General features: G+C 39.8%; 1 protein-coding gene and 1 long non-coding RNA gene across 2 annotated transcripts in view; both read right to left on the bottom strand.

The window, feature by feature from the left end:
* Positions 1 to 2,020: 2,020 nt before the first annotated feature.
* Positions 2,021 to 9,634, bottom strand: LOC139758128 (uncharacterized). Its single transcript, XR_011714766.1, has 2 exons — positions 9,447 to 9,634; positions 2,021 to 3,556 (listed from the first exon to the last, which is right to left on the bottom strand). It is a non-coding gene; the product is annotated as an uncharacterized lncRNA (long non-coding RNA).
* Positions 9,635 to 14,514: 4,880 nt separating this feature from the next.
* The window catches only part of LOC139758129 (uncharacterized), a 28,467-nt gene continuing 22,619 nt past the window's right edge, over positions 14,515 to 20,362 (bottom strand). Inside the window, exon 6 of the mRNA XM_071679267.1 lies at positions 14,515 to 14,677. Within this exon, the coding sequence (XP_071535368.1) occupies positions 14,530 to 14,677 (148 nt within the window). The 3' untranslated portion in view covers positions 14,515 to 14,529. The remainder of the gene's footprint in view (positions 14,678 to 20,362) is intronic.

The following is a 20,362-nucleotide window of genomic DNA, read 5'->3' on the forward strand; positions in this document are numbered from 1 at the left end:
AGTTAGTGAATGAGTTTGAAAGGAGAAAATTTGGAGGAAGTGAAGTGTTTTATATACTTGGGAATGGACATGACAGAACAAAACCATGGAAGTAGTGTGGTAACGAGTCACAGGAAGGTGAGGAGGTGAAAGCTCCTGGAGCATTGAGGAACATGTGGAAAGAGATATTGTTATCTTGGTATGTTTGATAGTACAGTAGTCCTAACAATGTTGTATGGATGCAGGGCATGATCTACAGATGAGGATGTGCAGAGGAGGATGGATGTGTTGGAAATGAAATGTATGAGGACAATATGTGGTGTGAGGTGGTTTATCAAGTAAGTAATAAATGGGTAAGGGAGAGGTGTGGTCATAAGAAGAATGTGGTTGAGGGGGTTAAAGAGAGAGTGGTGAAATGGTTTGGACAGAGAAAATGAGGGAGGAGAGGTGAAAGACATGATGCATGTGTGTCAGAAGTGGAGAGGACAACGAGGAGGGGAGACCATATTGGAGATGGAAGAATGGAATGATAAATATTTTGAGTGCCCTATGCCTATGCTTGCAGGAGGATGAAAGGCATGCAGGAGACAGAGAGAATCAAAGCAATATGGTATACTGGGGGTGACATGCTATCCATGAACTGACCTGGGCAACTGAAACAGTCAAGGGAAACCATGGAAAGGTCTATGGGGCCTGATTGTGAATAGGGGGCTGTGTTTCAGTCCATTACACAAGACAGCTAGAGAATGGTTATGAGCGAATGAGGCCTTTCTTTGTCTGTTCCTGGTGCTACCTTACTGACATGGAAAACAGCAAACAAGTACAAAAGAAAAAATATACATCTTACCCTCCTATATGTTCAGACCCCAATCGCTCAAAATCTTTTTCACTCCATCCTTCCACCTCCAATTTGGTCTCTTGCTTCTCCTTGTTCCCTCCACCTCTGACACTTATATCCTTTTTGTCAATCTTTCCTCACTCATTCTCTCCATATGTCCAAACCATTTCAACACACCCTCTTCTGCTCTCTCAACCACACTCTTTTTATTTCCATACACCTCTCTTACCCTTTCATTACTTACTCGATCAAACACCTCACACCACAAATTGTCCTCAAACATTTTATTTCCAAAGTCGTCCACCCTCCTCCATACAACCCCATCTATAGCCCCTGCCTTGCAACCATAACATATTGTTGGAACTACTATTCCGTCTAACACACCCATTTTTGCTCTCCAAGATAACGTTCTCTCCTTCCACACATTCTTTCTAGCTCCCAGAACCTTCGACCCCTCCCCCACTTCTGCTTCCATGGTTCCACTCGCTGCCAAGTCCACTCCCAGGTATCTATTTATATTTGTATTTATAAAGTTCTACTCCTCTGACCCGGGTAGCTGTCTTTTCTTTTGTCTCATCCACATGTGGACTGCTGGTATTCTGTCCACAAACATACAATCTCCTTTTGTCACACATAACACTTGACTCACATAACTCCCTCAGAACTAAATTTTCCTGCAGTGAGTGCTATGCACTAACCCTGCCTTTCTGCAATATGGTAGAAACAATAGATAGAAGTAGTACATGGGCAGGAGCAGTAGGTATCAGTAGTAGGTTGAAACATTAGGTACACATATTAGATAGAATTAATCGATAAAATTATTAAACAGGAGCATCTGGAAACACTGTGCTATAGTTACCTCTGCCAGTGGCCTGTTAAGGGTGAAACACTAAATGCTAAGAAAAGGCACTGAACTTCAGCAGTTATGGAGACTTGCCAGGCCACCCTCTTGAGGGAGTTCTCGGAGGGAATGGGCATTAGAGATAGAGAGATAGATATATACACTGATGTTACAGGACTGCTTACTTTTGATTATTCTCCAAGTGAAAAGTCACATTTAGCGAGGCAGTATCATAAGAGTACAATCTTGTCGAATAATGTTTCATTCCAAAAAGGCCTTCCTTTCCCTACTGCTGTTTATAGTGCAGTCTTGAAGCTGCAGGAGCCCCAAGGAAAAGGGTCCTGGGGTTACATAAAGATAAATATATATATTCATGTATTACTACTTGTCATTACTGTTGACACACACAGCTTTTTAACTTTTCTATCTATATACAGGTAAATTACTCTAAAACTTACATAATAAATCATAAATACAGACATCAACAAACTTATAAAAAAAAGAGCATGAAATTCATATCCAAATAATATGAATAGATTACTGAATAATACGCCTGTTCTAATAAAGAAAAATCCTAAAGACATTTACACATTTAAAAGATACTTAAGTCTGAAAATATAAGATTTACTTCAATTTAATTATTGAAAGGAATATGCTATTAATCATGATATTCAACCCGGATAAAATGACTGACTTTCATATTGGCATCTAATTGCCTGCTAAATATATCATCTTAAAAGCTGCAACCTATGGCATTGAAAGAAGTATGTAAAGGTGTGAGTTTGCAAACTGTCCACATAAACTACTGTTTCTTAGCTTAAACCTCAATACGAGAGACCTAAACTGAAGAGCACTTCTATAACATTCACAATGCTTTTATGTACATATTCTGTACAATATAACTTTCAGTATATATGATGCCCAACACTTAAAAGCAGAAAATGCCAACACAAAACTTAACATAAGAAAATGTGTCTGGCTTACATGTAAGCCGGAGGATTCCTGAGACATAATGCACTTGCCAAAGCAAATATTGTGGCAATACAATCTGAAACCAATACATTCTAGGTTTTTTAATATTGGGTGTCTGGACATCGATAACACATTCCTTTTGAAGCAATTCACTGCAGTTCTAATTAACACTATAGTTATGAAAAAATGTACAGAATGAGTTAAATGAAATCACAATAAAGTGATCAGTGTGAAAATTAAAACCATAATTGCATAATTTCATGTAAAGAAGTCATCACCTAAAAAGGAATCAAAAGCCTATTCAAATATTGTAATATGCAATGAATACTTTACTCCACCTCTGAGGAGCATCCTATGAAGAATGTGTTACAAAGCATCTTTTATAATTATTTACTTTATGACACCAAAGCAAACTAATTTACACAAGTTAAAGTAGTTTTCTTTACTGGCTATTCTAGTCAGTAGAGCTTTGTCATTTTATCACATGGTTACCTAGGAACTACGTGTTTAAATTATTGGCAGAGAAACTGTATAAGAACAAAAAGACAGACACATTTCCTATCCAAACAATCTTGCACTGCTATACTCTCATTACTGAAATACTGAGGCCAGCACAATGCATGCAAAAAGAGGATTCTTTTTACATGTAATTTGCATGAACACTAAGATTTTTGAGAATCTTTACAAATATCACCATGCAATGGTAACCAGAAACTACAAGTCTCTATTTGCTTTGTACAATCTCAGAAAACTAATCATAATACTTTTTAGATCCTTTTCGTGTCTTTTTAGTCTTCTTGGTAGCTTTTATATTTTGTAAGTCTGGGAATGACTTGTTTCTTGAGGTGTGTTCTTTTGCAGACTTATCTGTCTCATCCTCATTATTGTTTTCCTTAGCACAGTGTTGCACGTCCTCTTCAGAATCTCTGTAGGCAAGGAAAAATTTTGCTTCATTTCTGACTGGATGCAATATTTTATTCTTGTTAGGTGTTAACATCATAGCAGTATCAGTCAATATGGAAGAGCTTCAGTAAGATTAAAAAGAAACAGCAAATAGTGCCAGTTTGGCTATATCCAAATAGTTTTGAGACTGTCCATATATGATATATGAACAAAGTATATGAAACTGCTTGGATGCAATGACTGTTAACATTTGTCATACCTCTGATACCTTTGTGAAGTATCATCAGGAATCGATGTACCAAACCCCATCTACACACATCCACTTTCTAGCTGTCATTTATAATGTACTAAAACAGATCAGCACCACAGTCAAGCCCCATAAACTACTCTATGGTTTACCATGAGTTCTTCATATATTTGGTTCAGGTCACTGACAGCACATAAACCCAATTTATAAAACAATGATTCAATTCATTCTATCCCATGCACACCTTTTGCCTTCCTGAATGTTCTATTTATCTATCTATATCTCTGATACCCATTCCCTTCACAAAATCCTATTAAGCAGGTGGACGTGGAAAAAGTCTCCACTTATCGACTTATCCTTGTCCTTATGTGCCTCCCTTATATACACCATTCCACACATTCTTCTCTCATTTATCTCCCTCCAGTAGTGAATGTTCAGGCCTGTGTCCCCAAAAGTTTCCTTTAAACCAACCATCTTCATATTGGTCTTTCCCACCCTCTTATTCCCTTAATGTTTGAGTCATATATCCTTTTATACAGTCTGTTTCACTTTATACTCTCCATGTATCTGAAGCATTTCAGCACCTCTTGGTCAGCCTCTCTATCAGACTTCACTTACCATCATCTCTGTCTTACACACATTCCTTACATAATCAACCTGACTCACACCAAATATCATCCTTCAAATTTCTAACATATCCACAGTCTTCCTTTCTTTTGCATTGAGGCCCAAGTCTCACAACACTCCCATGACAATTATACCTTTAAACATACTCATCTTTGCCTTCATATACAAGGACCTCTCCTTCCCCATGCTCTTGATAGCAACCCTGATCTTAGCTGTCTCTCAAAACCAATGACTTAATTTAGCTCCATGGTTCCACCCACAGCCATGTCCATTCTCTCCAATTCCTTGCAGTTATTCTCATTCAAACTTACACTACATACAAACTGTCTTACCTGACTTCTGGACCCCATTAGCTTACTTTTGTTCACATTCATCACATCACCTTCCTCCTTTCACACACTATCCCAAACTACATTACAAACTTCTAGAGTTTTTAACTGGAGTCTGCCACCAGAGTCATATCATCAGCAAGCAGCAAGTTATCCGTTTCCCTACATCCCTCATCTCTGGTATGCCAGAGATCTACCTCTCACAAAGCTTACACCATTATTACTCCTCTTATGTAAACACATCCCTGGAATGAAAATTCTGCAATACTGTTCACTGCCCACTTTTTCCTCCCTTTATAAAATAATTTCTTTCAGAACTTAAGGGATTTATTAATACAAGATCTAGGATACTTTAACTTGGATCCAATAGAGATAGAAACATGTCTAGATTCAGCATATACTGAAAACCTACCAATGTTTGTTCATATATTCATTATTACTAAGCTCAGCATGACAGAGTTAAAGTATCATCATTCCAGTCGATGTTCCTTAAGGCATTACGTATATGCGGTCCAGAATTTATTGATAGAGTGTTTGAGATGGTATATTCTATTGTTTATCCCAGATGTTACACATGCCCTGGTTCAAGCCAATGACAACACGTCGACCCTGGTATACCACATCGTACCAATTCACTCTATTCCTTGAACCTCTTTCACCCTCCTGTATGTTCAAGCTCCAATCGCTCAAAATCTTTGATTTTACTTCATTCTTTATTATACTTAATCACTGTTTACCACATCAGCAAGGTAGTGCCAGGAAACACAAAGAATGGTCCATCCACTCATATACTCATATATATATACATAAATGTCAATACACGCACATATACATACATACATATATATATATATATATATATATATATATTTTCTTTTTCTTCTTTCAAACTATTCGCCATTTCCCGCGTTAGCGAGGTAGCGTTAAGAACAGAGGACTGGGCCTTTTTTGGAATATCCTCACCTGGCCCCCTCTGTTCCTTTTTTTTGGAAAATTAAAAAAAAAAAAAACGAGAGGGGAGGATTTCCAGCCCCCCGCTCCCTCCCCTTTTAGTCACCTTCTACGACACGCAGGGAATACGTAGGAAGTATTCTTAATCCCCTATCCCCAGGGATAATATATATATATATATATATATATATATATATATATATATATATGTGTCGGAGGTGGAGGGAACAAGGAGAAGAGGGAGACCAAATTGGAGGTGGAAAGATGGAGTGAAAAAGATTTTGTGTGATCGGGGCCTGAACATGCAGGAGGGTGAAAGGAGGGCAAGGAATAGAGTGAATTGGAGCGATGTGGTATACCGGGGTTGACGTGCTGTCAGTGGATTGAATCAAGGCATGTGAAGCGTCTGGGGTAAACCATGGAAAGCTGTGTAGGTATGTATATTTGCGTGTGTGGACGTATGTATATACATGTGTATGGGGGGGGGTTGGGCCATTTCTTTCGTCTGTTTCCTTGCGCTACCTCGCAAACGCGGGAGACAGCGACAAAGTATAATAAATAATAAAATAATATATATGTATGTATATATGGGCTATGGATAGAGTTGTGCGCAGGAGGGTGGATGTGCTGGAAATGAAATGTATGAGGACAATATGTGGTGTGAGGTGGTTTGATCAAGGAAGTAATAACAGGGTAAGAGAGATGTGTGGTAATAAAAAGAGTGTGGTTGAGAGAGCAGAAGAGGTGTTTTGAAATGGTTTGGTCACATGGAGAGAGTGAGTGAGGAAAGATTGACCAAAAGGATATATGTGTCAGAGGTGGAGGGAACGAGGAGAAGTGGGAGACCCAATTGGAGGTGGAAAGATGGAGTGAAAAAGATTTTGAGTGATCAGGGCCTGAACATGCAGGAGGGTGAAAGGTGTGCAAGGAATAGAGTGAATTGGAACGATGTGGTATACCGGGGTTGACATGCTGTCAATGGATTGAACCAGGGCATGTGAAGCATCTGGGGTAAACCATGGAACGTTCTGTGGGGCCTGGATGTGGAAAGGGAGCTGTGGTTTCGGTGCATTATTAAATGACAGCTAGAGACTGAGTGTGAACGAATGGGGCCTTTGTTGTCTTTTCCTAGCGCTACCTCGCTCACATGAGGGGGGAGGGGGTTGTTATTCCATGTGTGGCGGGGTGGCGATGGGAATAAATAAAGGCAGACAGTATGAATTATGTACATGTGTATATATGTATATGTCTGTGTGCGTATATATATGTATACATTGAGTTGTATAGGTATGTATATTTGCGTGTGTGGACGTGTATGTATATACATATGTATGTGGGTGGGTTGGGCCATTCTTTTATCTGTTTCCTTGCGCTACCTCACTAACACGGGAGACAGCGACAAAGCAAAATAATATAACAATAATAATACATACAAATACAAAGACATATACATATATACATATGTATACCTAAACACACAAAGACATATTCATATATACATATGTACATATTCATACTTGTTTGCCTTCATTCATTCCTGGTGCTACCCCACCCCACAGGAAACAGTATTGCTATCCCCCACTTTAGTGAGATAGTGCTTGAAAAACAAGACAAGAAAGGCCACATTCATTCACACTTAGTCTCTAGCTGTCATGTGTAATGCACTGAAACCACAGCTCCCTATCCACATCCAGGCCTAACAGACCTTTCCATGGTTTACCTCCCAGATGCTTCACATGCTTTGGTTCAATCGACTGACATCATGTTGACCCTGGTATACCACATCATTCCAATTAACTCAGTTCTTTTCATGCCTCTCACCCTCCTGTATGTTCATGCCCTAATTGCTCAAAATCTTTTTCACTCCATCTTTCCACCTACAATTTGGTCTCCCAATTCTTGTTCCCTCCACCTCTGACAAAAATGTCCTTTAAGTCAACCTCAATCTTTCCTCACTCATTCCCTCCATATTTCCAACCCATTTCAACACATCTCCTTTCTGCTTTCTCAACCAAATTCCTTTTATTAACACAGATCTCTCTTACCCTTTCATTATTTACTCGATCAAACTGCTTCACGCCACATAGTCCTCAAACATTTCATTTCCAACACATCCAACCTCCTCCACACAACCCTATCTATAGCCCATGCCTCGCAACATTATAATATCTTTGGAACTACTATTCCTTCAAGACATACCCTTTTTTGCTGTCTGAGATAACATTGTCTTTTTTTTTTCTTTTTACTGATAATCCCTTATACTCAGTGATGTACAAACATGCACATATAAGGCCATGACTGGGTGATGACTAATGAAATGTCCTGTACACATGTGCCAATGGCCTGAATCTATGTCAGAGTCCTATAGGAAGCAGCTATGACTTCCAAGACATTTGTTCTTGAGAGTTACCCATCATGTAAAAATAGCTCCTCTCACTATGAAGTTAATCAAGTATGCCTGATCAGCCAAAAATACGTAAATCAGTATATCTTATGCATCTAATTGTTTTTTTAAGTTAATTTGTTTACTTATGATATATGGGTCAGGATTTATTAGGCAAATGTTTTCACCATTTCATGATGAAAATGTAAAACAGTATAAGTGATATCTACTGAACAGTATTCCTCATGATAAGTAACAGTGAAGCAGAAATATCTGTAATAACATTCTATTCAATATATAACATGAGGTTACATTGCAGGTGAAATTCACCTTTAGCAAGGAGTACAGTTTTTGTTAAAGAACTTCTCACTCCAAAGGAATACACTTCCCTGCTACAGGTGAGCAGCACAGCATTGAGCTGTAGGAGCCTTTAGAAAGGTTCTGGGTAACACCAGGACTCTTTCATAGAAATTAGTCCCAGGGTAATTAATACATAAATATTCTAGAAGCTCATACAGCCAAAATTATTATCACAGAAATTTTGGAACAGAGGTTAATGGTTGAAAGCTGGTCTCATATACAGTTAGTATCACAGAAAATACCTAACCGAAAAAATATTACATCTATGAGGCTAAGGAGCGCAAACTGAGGTCAAACTCATATAAAACAGAATACCTACAGAACATGAAAGAGACACTTGATGAGGATTTAACTTTCTGTATCAGTGTTTTAGGTATCCTTCCCTAAATCATTTTTCTTTATTCTACACACAAGGGCAAGTGAAAACAACTGAAAAGAACACACAGTCAAATCCACTAAAACTAAATGAAAATTGTACTTGAGTGTGTTTATACTCTCAACTTACACTGTTGTAGCATGAAACACAGAAAGTCAGTACTATTAAAATGGGGATTGATTACTTTAACATTTCCCTCCTTGCAAATGGAGTTATACATCATCCATAAAAGAACAGATATGTATGAATGTAAAATCATGCAGTACTTGGGGATGATTCTGCAAAAAAGAACTTACAATAAACATACAAAACAGATATTTGAAACACATATAATCATAAAAAGGCAATATGTTGTAATAGCAGTTTTTGTGCCATTTGTGTATAAAAAATCATGCACCAGTGAACACAGTGTATGACTTCATCTGGAACAGAGGGTCTGAAAATTAAAAACTTTAGAGGAATGTGAAAAGTGATATAATGGGTGTTTGAAAGCTAGTATATGGAGCATCCAATTCTATGTAAAACTCAAAATAGCAAATTAATTAATACTTATCTTATGGGATAAAACACTTCTAAGCTACGATTCGACATACTGTTATATAGAATATATTCACAGCTATAATATAAAAATTTTACTTACGTCCATTCTGACTGTCCTGGGTTGGTGAATAAAGAGTGTGGGCAGTCAAAATAATATTCAGTGCAATCTCCTGTAGATCTCCCAGTTCTCTCAGCTATAATGTAATCCCTCAGACGTTTTTCTGCATAGGGAGCTCGACTAGCACTGCAGGAAATGAGAAAGAATAATGTATAAATAATATGGTCAACTTAAACATTTTGTTAAAATCAAAGGTGTTAACTATAAATGTCTTCCTGCAAAATAACAATCACAACTTGTCCTCATTTCAGTCTGTCCCATCTTTATCACATTTGTATTTGGATGGAGTGAATTCCAATAGGATGTGGCCTCTGTTCCTGGCACTACTTTCCTAATCTGGGAAACTGCAACGAAGTATGAAATTATTTATTTTATCTTATTTTATTTTGCTTTGTCGCTGTCTCCCGCGTTTGCGAGGTAGCGCAAGGAAACAGACGAAAGAAATGGCCCAACCCACCCCCATACACATGTATATACACACATGTCCACACACGCAAATATACATACCTATACATCTCAACGTACACATATATATACACACACAGACACATACATATATACCCATGCACACAATTCACACTGTCTGCCTTTATTCATTCCCATTGCCACCTCGCCACACATGGAATACCATCCCCCTACCCCTTCGTGTGTGTGTGGTAACGCTAGGAAAAGACAACAAAGGCCTCATTCGTTCACACTCAGTCTCTAGCTGTCATGCAATAATGCCCGAAACCACAGCTCCCTTTCCACATCCAGGCCCCACACAGCTTTCCATGGTTTACCCCAGACGCTTCACATGCCCTGATTCAATCCACTGACAGCACGTCAACCCCGGTATACCACATCGATCCAATTCACTCTATTCCTTGCCCGCCTTTCACCCTCCTGCATGTTCAGGCCCCGATCACTCAAAATCTTTTTCACTCCATCTTTCCACCTCCAATTTGGTCTCCCACTTCTCCTTGTTCCCTCCACCTCCGACACATATATCCTCTTGGTCAATCTTTCCTCACTCATTCTCTCCATGTGCCCAAACCATTTCAAAACACCCTCTTCTGCTCTCTCAACCACGCTCTTTTTATTTCCACACATCTCTCTTACCCTTACATTACTTACTCGATCAAACCACCTCACACCACACATTGTCCTCAAACATCTCATTTCCAGCACATCCACCTTCCTGCGCACAACTCTATCCATAGCCCATGCCTTGCAACCATACAACATTGTTGGAACCACTATTCCTTCAAACATACCCATTTTTGCTTTCGGAGATAATGTTCTCGACTTCCATGCATTCTTCAAGGCTCCCAGGATTTTCGCCCCCTACCCCACCCTATGATTCAATTCCGCTTCCATGGTTCCATCCGCTGCCAGATCCACTCCCAGATATCTAAAACACTTTACTTCCTCCAGTTTTTCTCCATTCAAACTTACCTCCCAATTGACTTGACTCTCAACCCTACTGTACCTAATAACCTTGCTCTTATTCACATTTATGCTTAACTTTCTTCTTTCACATACTTTACCAAACTCAGTCACCAGCTTCTGCAGTTTCTCACATGAATCAGCCACCAGCGCTGTATCATCAGCGAACAACAACTGACTCACTTCCCAAGCTCTCTCATCCACAACAGACTTCATTCTTGCCCCTCTTTCCAAAACTCTTGCATTCACCTCCCTAACAACCCCATCCATAAACAAATTAAACGACCATGGAGGCATCACACACCCCTGCTGCAAACCTACATTCACTGAGAACCAGTCACTCTCCTCTCTTCCTACACGTACACATGCCTTACATCCTCGATAAAAACTTTTCACTGCTTCTAACAACTTGCCACCCACACCATATATTCTTAATACCTTCCACAGAGCATCTCTATCAACTCTATCATATGCCTTCTCCAGATCCATAAATGCTACATACAAATCCATTTGCTTTTCTAAGTATTTCTCACATACATTCTTCAAGGCAAACACCTGATCCACACATCCTCTACCACTTCTGAAACCACACTGCTCTTCCCCAATCTGATGCTCTGTACATGCCTTCACCCTCTCAATCAATACCCTCCCATATAATTTACCAGGAATACTCAACAAACTTATACCTCTGTAATTTGAGCACTCACTCTTATCCCTTTTGGGAGACCAAATTGGAGGTGGAAGGATGGAGCGAAAAAGATTTTGAGCAATCGGGGCCTGAATATACAGGAGGGTGAAAGGTGTGTAAGGAATAGAGTGAATTGGAACGATGTGGTATACTGGGGTCGATATGCTGTCAGTGGATTGACCCAGGGCATGTGAAGTATCTGTGGTACACCATGGAAAGTTTTGTGGGGCTTAGATGTGGAAAAGGGAGCTGTGGTTTCGGTGCATTATTAAATGACAGCTAGAGACTGAGTGTGAACGAATGGGGCCTTTGTTGTCTTTTCCTAGCGCTACCTCGCTCACATGAGGGGGGAGGGGGTTGTTATTCCATGTGTGGCGGGGTGGCGATGGGAATAAATAAAGGCAGACAGTATGAATTATGTACATGTGTATATATGTATATGTCTGTGTGTGTATATATATGTATACATTGAGTTGTATAGGTATGTATATTTGCGTGTGTGGACGTGTATGTATATACATATGTATGTGGGTGGGTTGGGCCATTCTTTTATCTGTTTCCTTGCGCTACCTCACTAACACGGGAGACAGCGACAAAGCAAAATAATATAACAATAATAATACATACAAATACAAAGACATATTCATATATACATATGTATACCTAAACACACAAAGACATATTCATATATACATATGTACATATTCATACTTGTTTGCCTTCATTCATTCCTGGTGCTACCCCACCCCACAGGAAACAGTATTGCTATCCCCCACTTTAGTGAGATAGTGCTTGAAAAACAAGACAAGAAAGGCCACATTCATTCACACTTAGTCTCTAGCTGTCATGTGTAATGCACTGAAACCACAGCTCCCTATCCACATCCAGGCCTAACAGACCTTTCCATGGTTTACCTCCCAGATGCTTCACATGCTTTGGTTCAATCGACTGACATCATGTTGACCCTGGTATACCACATCATTCCAATTAACTCAGTTCTTTTCATGCCTCTCACCCTCCTGTATGTTCATGCCCTAATTGCTCAAAATCTTTTTCACTCCATCTTTCCACCTACAATTTGGTCTCCCAATTCTTGTTCCCTCCACCTCTGACAAAAATGTCCTTTAAGTCAACCTCAATCTTTCCTCACTCATTCCCTCCATATTTCCAACCCATTTCAACACATCTCCTTTCTGCTTTCTCAACCAAATTCCTTTTATTAACACAGATCTCTCTTACCCTTTCATTATTTACTCGATCAAACTGCTTCACGCCACATAGTCCTCAAACATTTCATTTCCAACACATCCAACCTCCTCCACACAACCCTATCTATAGCCCATGCCTCGCAACATTATAATATCTTTGGAACTACTATTCCTTCAAGACATACCCTTTTTTGCTGTCTGAGATAACATTGTCTTTTTTTTTTTCTTTTTACTGATAATCCCTTATACTCAGTGATGTACAAACATGCACATATAAGGCCATGACTGGGTGATGACTAAAGAAATGTCCTGTACACATGTGCCAATGGCCTGAATCTATGTCAGAGTCCTATAGGAAGCAGCTATGACTTCCAAGACATTTGTTCTTGAGAGTTACCCATCATGTAAAAATAGCTCCTCTCACTATGAAGTTAATCAAGTATGCCTGATCAGCCAAAAATACGTAAATCAGTATATCTTATGCATCTAATTGTTTTTTTATGTTAATTTGTTTACTTATGATATATGGGTCAGGATTTATTAGGCAAATGTTTTCACCATTTCATGATGAAAATGTAAAACAGTATAAGTGATATCTACTGAACAGTATTCCTCATGATAAGTAACAGTGAAGCAGAAATATCTGTAATAACATTCTATTCAATATATAACATGAGGTTACATTGCAGGTGAAATTCACCTTTAGCAAGGAGTACAGTTTTTGTTAAAGAACTTCTCACTCCAAAGGAATACACTTCCCTGCTACAGGTGAGCAGCACAGCATTGAGCTGTAGGAGCCTTTAGAAAGGTTCTGGGTAACACCAGGACTCTTTCATAGAAATTAGTCCCAGGGTAATTAATACATAAATATTCTAGAAGCTCATACAGCCAAAATTATTATCACAGAAATTTTGGAACAGAGGTTAATGGTTGAAAGCTGGTCTCATATACAGTTAGTATCACAGAAATACCTAACCGAAAAAATATTACATCTATGAGGCTAAGGAGCGCAAACTGAGGTCAAACTCATATAAAACAGAATACCTACAGAACATGAAAGAGACACTTGATGAGGATTTAACTTTCTGTATCAGTGTTTTAGGTATCCTTCCCTAAATCATTTTTCTTTATTCTACACACAAGGGCAAGTGAAAACAACTGAAAAGAACACACAGTCAAATCCACTAAAACTAAATGAAAATTGTACTTGAGTGTGTTTATACTCTCAACTTACACTGTTGTAGCATGAAACACAGAAAGTCAGTACTATTAAAATGGGGATTGATTACTTTAACATTTCCCTCCTTGCAAATGGAGTTATACATCATCCATAAAAGAACAGATATGTATGAATGTAAAATCATGCAGTACATGGGGATGATTCTGCAAAAAAGAACTTACAATAAACATACAAAACAGATATTTGAAACACATATAATCATAAAAAGGCAATATGTTGTAATAGCAGTTTTTGTGCCATTTGTGTATAAAAAATCATGCACCAGTGAACACAGTGTATGACTTCATCTGGAACAGAGGGTCTGAAAATTAAAAACTTTAGAGGAATGTGAAAAGTGATATAATGGGTGTTTGAAAGCTAGTATATGGAGCATCCAATTCTATGTAAAACTCAAAATAGCAAATTAATTAATACTTATCTTATGGGATAAAACACTTCTAAGCTACGATTCGACATACTGTTATATAGAATATATTCACAGCTATAATATAAAAATTTTACTTACGTCCATTCTGACTGTCCTGGGTTGGTGAATAAAGAGTGTGGGCAGTCAAAATAATATTCAGTGCAATCTCCTGTAGATCTCCCAGTTCTCTCAGCTATAATGTAATCCCTCAGACGTTTTTCTGCATAGGGAGCTCGACTAGCACTGCAGGAAATGAGAAAGAATAATGTATAAATAATATGGTCAACTTAAACATTTTGTTAAAATCAAAGGTGTTAACTATAAATGTCTTCCTGCAAAATGACAATCACAACTTGTCCTCATTTCAGTCTGTCCCATCTTTATCACATTTGTATTTGGATGGAGTGAATTCCAATAGGATGTGGCCTCTGTTCCTGGCACTACTTTCCTAATCTGGGAAACTGCAACGAAGTATGAAATTATTTATTTTATCTTATTTTATTTTGCTTTGTTGCTGTCTCCCGCGTTTGCGAGGTAGCGCAAGGAAACAGACGAAAGAAATGGCCCAACCCACCCCCATACACATGTATATACACACATGTCCACACACGCAAATATACATACCTATACATCTCAACGTACACATATATATACACACACAGACACATACATATATACCCATGCACACAATTCACACTGTCTGCCTTTATTCATTCCCATTGCCACCTCGCCACACATGGAATACCATCCCCCTACCCCTTCGTGTGTGTGGGGTAACGCTAGGAAAAGACAACAAAGGCCTCATTCGTTCACACTCAGTCTCTAGCTGTCATGCAATAATGCCCGAAACCACAGCTCCCTTTCCACATCCAGGCCCCACACAGCTTTCCATGGTTTACCCCAGACGCTTCACATGCCCTGATTCAATCCACTGACAGCACGTCAACCCCGGTATACCACATCGATCCAATTCACTCTATTCCTTGCCCGCCTTTCACCCTCCTGCATGTTCAGGCCCCGATCACTCAAAATCTTTTTCACTCCATCTTTCCACCTCCAATTTGGTCTCCCACTTCTCCTTGTTCCCTCCACCTCCGACACATATATCCTCTTGGTCAATCTTTCCTCACTCATTCTCTCCATGTGCCCAAACCATTTCAAAACACCCTCTTCTGCTCTCTCAACCACGCTCTTTTTATTTCCACACATCTCTCTTACCCTTACATTACTTACTCGATCAAACCACCTCACACCACACATTGTCCTCAAACATCTCATTTCCAGCACATCCACCTTCCTGCGCACAACTCTATCCATAGCCCACGCCTTGCAACCATACAACATTGTTGGAACCACTATTCCTTCAAACATACCCATTTTTGCTTTCGGAGATAATGTTCTCGACTTCCACGCATTCTTCAAGGCTCCCAGGATTTTCGCCCCCTACCCCACCCTATGATTCAATTCCGCTTCCATGGTTCCATCCGCTGCCAGATCCACTCCCAGATATCTAAAACACTTTACTTCCTCCAGTTTTTCTCCATTCAAACTTACCTCCCAATTGACTTGACTCTCAACCCTACTGTACCTAATAACCTTGCTCTTATTCACATTTATGCTTAACTTTCTTCTTTCACATACTTTACCAAACTCAGTCACCAGCTTCTGCAGTTTCTCACATGAATCAGCCACCAGCGCTGTTTCATCAGCGAACAACAACTGACTCACTTCCCAAGCTCTCTCATCCACAACAGACTTCATTCTTGCCCCTCTTTCCAAAACTCTTGCATTCACCTCCCTAACAACCCCATCCATAAACAAATTAAACGACCATGGAGGCATCACACACCCCTGCTGCAAACCTACATTCACTGAGAACCAGTCACTCTCCTCTCTTCCTACATGTACACATGCCTTACATCCTCGATAAAAACTTTTCACTGCTTCTAACAACTTGCCACCCACACCATATATTCTTAATACCTTCCACAGAGCATCTCTATCAACTCTATCATATGCCTTCTCCAGATCCATAAATGCTACATACAAATCCATTTGCTTTTCTAAGTATTTCTCACATACATTCTTCAAGGCAAACACCTGATCCACACATCCTCTACCACTTCTGAAACCACACTGCTCTTCCCCAATCTGATGCTCTGTACATGCCTTCACCCTCTCAATCAATACCCTCCCATATAATTTACCAGGAATACTCAACAAACTTATACCTCTGTAATTTGAGCACTCACTCTTATCCCTTTTGGGAGACCAAATTGGAGGTGGAAGGATGGAGCGAAAAAGATTTTGAGCAATCGGGGCCTGAATATACAGGAGGGTGAAAGGTGTGTAAGGAATAGAGTGAATTGGAACGATGTGGTATACTGGGGTCGATATGCTGTCAGTGGATTGACCCAGGGCATGTGAAGTATCTGTGGTACACCATGGAAAGTTTTGTGGGGCTTAGATGTGGAAAAGGAGCTGTGGTTTGGGTGCATTACACATGACACCTAGAGACTGAGTGTAAATGAATGTGGCCTTTGTTGTCTTTTCCGAGTGCTTCCGAGCGCATGCGCGATGGGAGCGGGGTGCCATTTCATGTGTGGCAGGGTGGCAACAGGAATGGATGAAGGCAGGAAGAATGAATATGTATATGTCTGCGTATGTACATGTATGTATAAGTTGAAATGTATAGGTATGTATATGTGTGTGTGTGGGCATGTATGTGGGTGGGTTGATCCATTCTTTCGTCTGTATCCTTGTGCTACCTCGCAAACTCAGGAGACAGCAACAAAGTATAATAATAATAATAATGAAAAAAAATATTCATACTTGTTGCCTTCATCCATTCCCATTGCCACCCCACCACACATGAAATAGCACCCCATCCCGCTACAAGGTAGTGCTACGAAAATACAAATAAAGGCTACATTCGTTCACACTCAGTCTCTAGCTGTCATGTGTAATGCACTGAAACCACAGCTCCCTATCCACATCCAGGCCTCATAGACTTTTCTATGGTTTACCCTAGAAGCTTCACATGCCCTGGTTCAGTCCATTGACAGAACGTTAAAACCAGTATGCCACATCATTTCAATTCACTCTATGCCTTGCACGTCTCTCACCCTCATGTATGTTCAGGCCCCAATTGCTCAAAATCTATTTCACTCCATCCTTCCACCTCCATTTTGGTCTCTCTCTTTTCCTTGTTCCCTCCACCTCTGATATATATATCCTCTATGTCAATCTTTCCTCACTCATTCTCTCTATATGTCCAAACCGTTTCAACAAACCCTCTTCTGCTCTTTCAAAAACATCTTTTGTATTTCTACACATCTCTCTTACTCTTTCATTACTGACTTGATCCATGAGACCAAACCACTTAAGTACACCCTCTTCTGCTCTCTCAACCGCTTTTTATTACCACACATCTCTCTTACCCTTTCATTACTTACTTGATCAAACCACCTCAACACATATTGTCCTCAAACATCTCGTTTCCAACACATCCACCCTCCTCCGTACAACCCTATCCATAGCCCATGCCTAACAACCAAATAACATTCTTGGAACCACTATTCCTTCAAACATAACCATTTTTGCTTTCCTTCCACACATTCTTTATCGCTCCCAGAACTTTTATCCCCTCCCCCACCCTGTGACTCATTTCTGCTTCCATGGTTCCATCTGCTGCAAAATCCACTCCCAGATATCCAAAACACTTCACGTCCTCCAGTTTTCCTCCATTCAAACTTATATCCCAATTAATGTGTCCCTCAACCCTACTGAACCTAATAACCTTGCTCTTATTCACATTTACTCTCAACTTTCTCCTTTTGCACACTTTTCCAAACTCAGTCACCAACATCTGCAGTTTCTCACTCGAATAAGCCACAAGGGCTGTATCAACAGTGAATAACATTTGACTCACTTTCCAGGTCCTCTCATCCCAACAGATTGCATACTCTCTCCTCTGTCCAAAACTCTTGCATTTACCAGCCTAACCCCATCCATAAACAAATTAAACAACCATGGGGACATCACACACCTCTACCGCAAACCAACATTCACTGGGAACCAACCACTCTCCTCTCTTCCTACTCGTACACATGCCTTACATCCTTGATAAAAACTTTTCACTGCTTCTAGCAACTTACCTCCCACACCATATACTTCCCACACCATATACTCTTAAAACCTTCCACAAAGCTTCTCTATCAACCCTGTCATATGCCTTCTCCCACAAATGCTATATACAAATCCATCTGTTTTTCTAAGTATTTCTCACATACATTCTTCAAAGCAAATACCTGATCCACACATCCTCCACCACTTCTGAAACCACACTGCTCTTCCCCAATCTGATGCTCTGTACATGCCTTCACCATCTCAATCAATACCCTCCCATATAATTTTCCTGGAAAACTCTACAAACTCATGCCTCTGTAGTTCAAATACTCACCCTTATCCCTTTTGCCTTTGTACAATGGCACTATGCATGCATTCTGCCAATCCTTAGGCACTTCAACTGTGGTACATACATACAATGAATATCCTACCAACCAATCAACAACAGAGCCACCCCCTTTTTTAAAAAAAATTCCACTGCAATACCATCTAAACCTGCCACCTTGCTTTCACTACATCTTCTCTCTTTACCAAACCATTCTCCCTGACCCTCTCACTTCACACACCACCCCGACCAAAACACCCTATATAATGTCCCTCTCTCATCAAACACATTCAACAAACCTTCAAAACATTCACTCCACCTCCTTCTCACTTCATCACTACCTGTTATTACCTCCCCACTTTCACCCTTCACCGATATTCCCATTTGTTCTCTTGTCTTATGCACATTATTTACCTCCCTCCAAAACATCGTTTTATTCTCCCTAGAATTTAATGATACCCTTCTCACCCCAACTATCATTTGCCCTCTTTTTCAACCCATGACCTCCTGCTGCTTTCTTTTATACATCTCCCAGTCATTTGCACTACTTCCCTGTAAGTATCATCCAAAAACCTCTCTTTTCTCTTTCACTAACAACCTTAATTATTTCCATGTTTTCCACTCATGACTTCACATGCCCTGGTTTAACCTACTAATTGCACTTCATCCTCTGAAAACCACATCACTCCAATCTGCTTTATCCCTTACACACAATGCACCCCCCTACATGTTCAACCCCCAAACCTTCAAACCATCTTTCACTCCATCTTTCCACCACTTCCCAAGTTTCTCCCTGTCCCTTGTTCTATCCACTTTTGATATGTATACCTACTTAGTCATCTTTTCCTGACTCATTCTCTCCACGTGTCCAAACAATTTCATTACACCATCTTCATCTTTCTCATACATACTCCTCTTACTCACACACCTCTCTCTTACTCTGTCATTTATTCGATCAATCCTCTTTATGTACATACTGTCCTCAAACATTTCATTTCCTACACATTCATCATATCCTTTTCAGTTTTGTCTAAGGCCCACACCTCACATCCATATAGCACCAATGGGACTACTATACATCAAATATGCTCATCTTTCCCCTTAAAGACAGTGACCTTTCCACTCATTCTTCAATGTACCCAAGACCTATGCTCCCTCACTCACCCTATCGCTCACTTCAGTCCCCATGGTTCCATTCGCTGCCATATCCGTTCTCCAGTATCTCCACTTCCTTCAAGTTCTCTCCATACAAATGCACACTCCACTTTTCACTGCTAAACCTAATAACCTTCCATTCATTCACATTTACTCTCAACTTTCTCCTCTCATCCACTCTCCCAAACTCAGAAAACAGCTTCTGCAGCTTCTCATTCAAATCTGTCAACAGTGCCATATAATCAGCAAACAACAACTGACTCATCTCCCAGGCCCTGATATCCCTAGCAGACTACATACCTGCTCCTCCCTCTACACTC

This window comes from Panulirus ornatus, chromosome 29 (assembly GCF_036320965.1).
Source record: "Panulirus ornatus isolate Po-2019 chromosome 29, ASM3632096v1, whole genome shotgun sequence".
NCBI classification, from domain to species: Eukaryota; Metazoa; Arthropoda; class Malacostraca; order Decapoda; family Palinuridae; genus Panulirus; species Panulirus ornatus.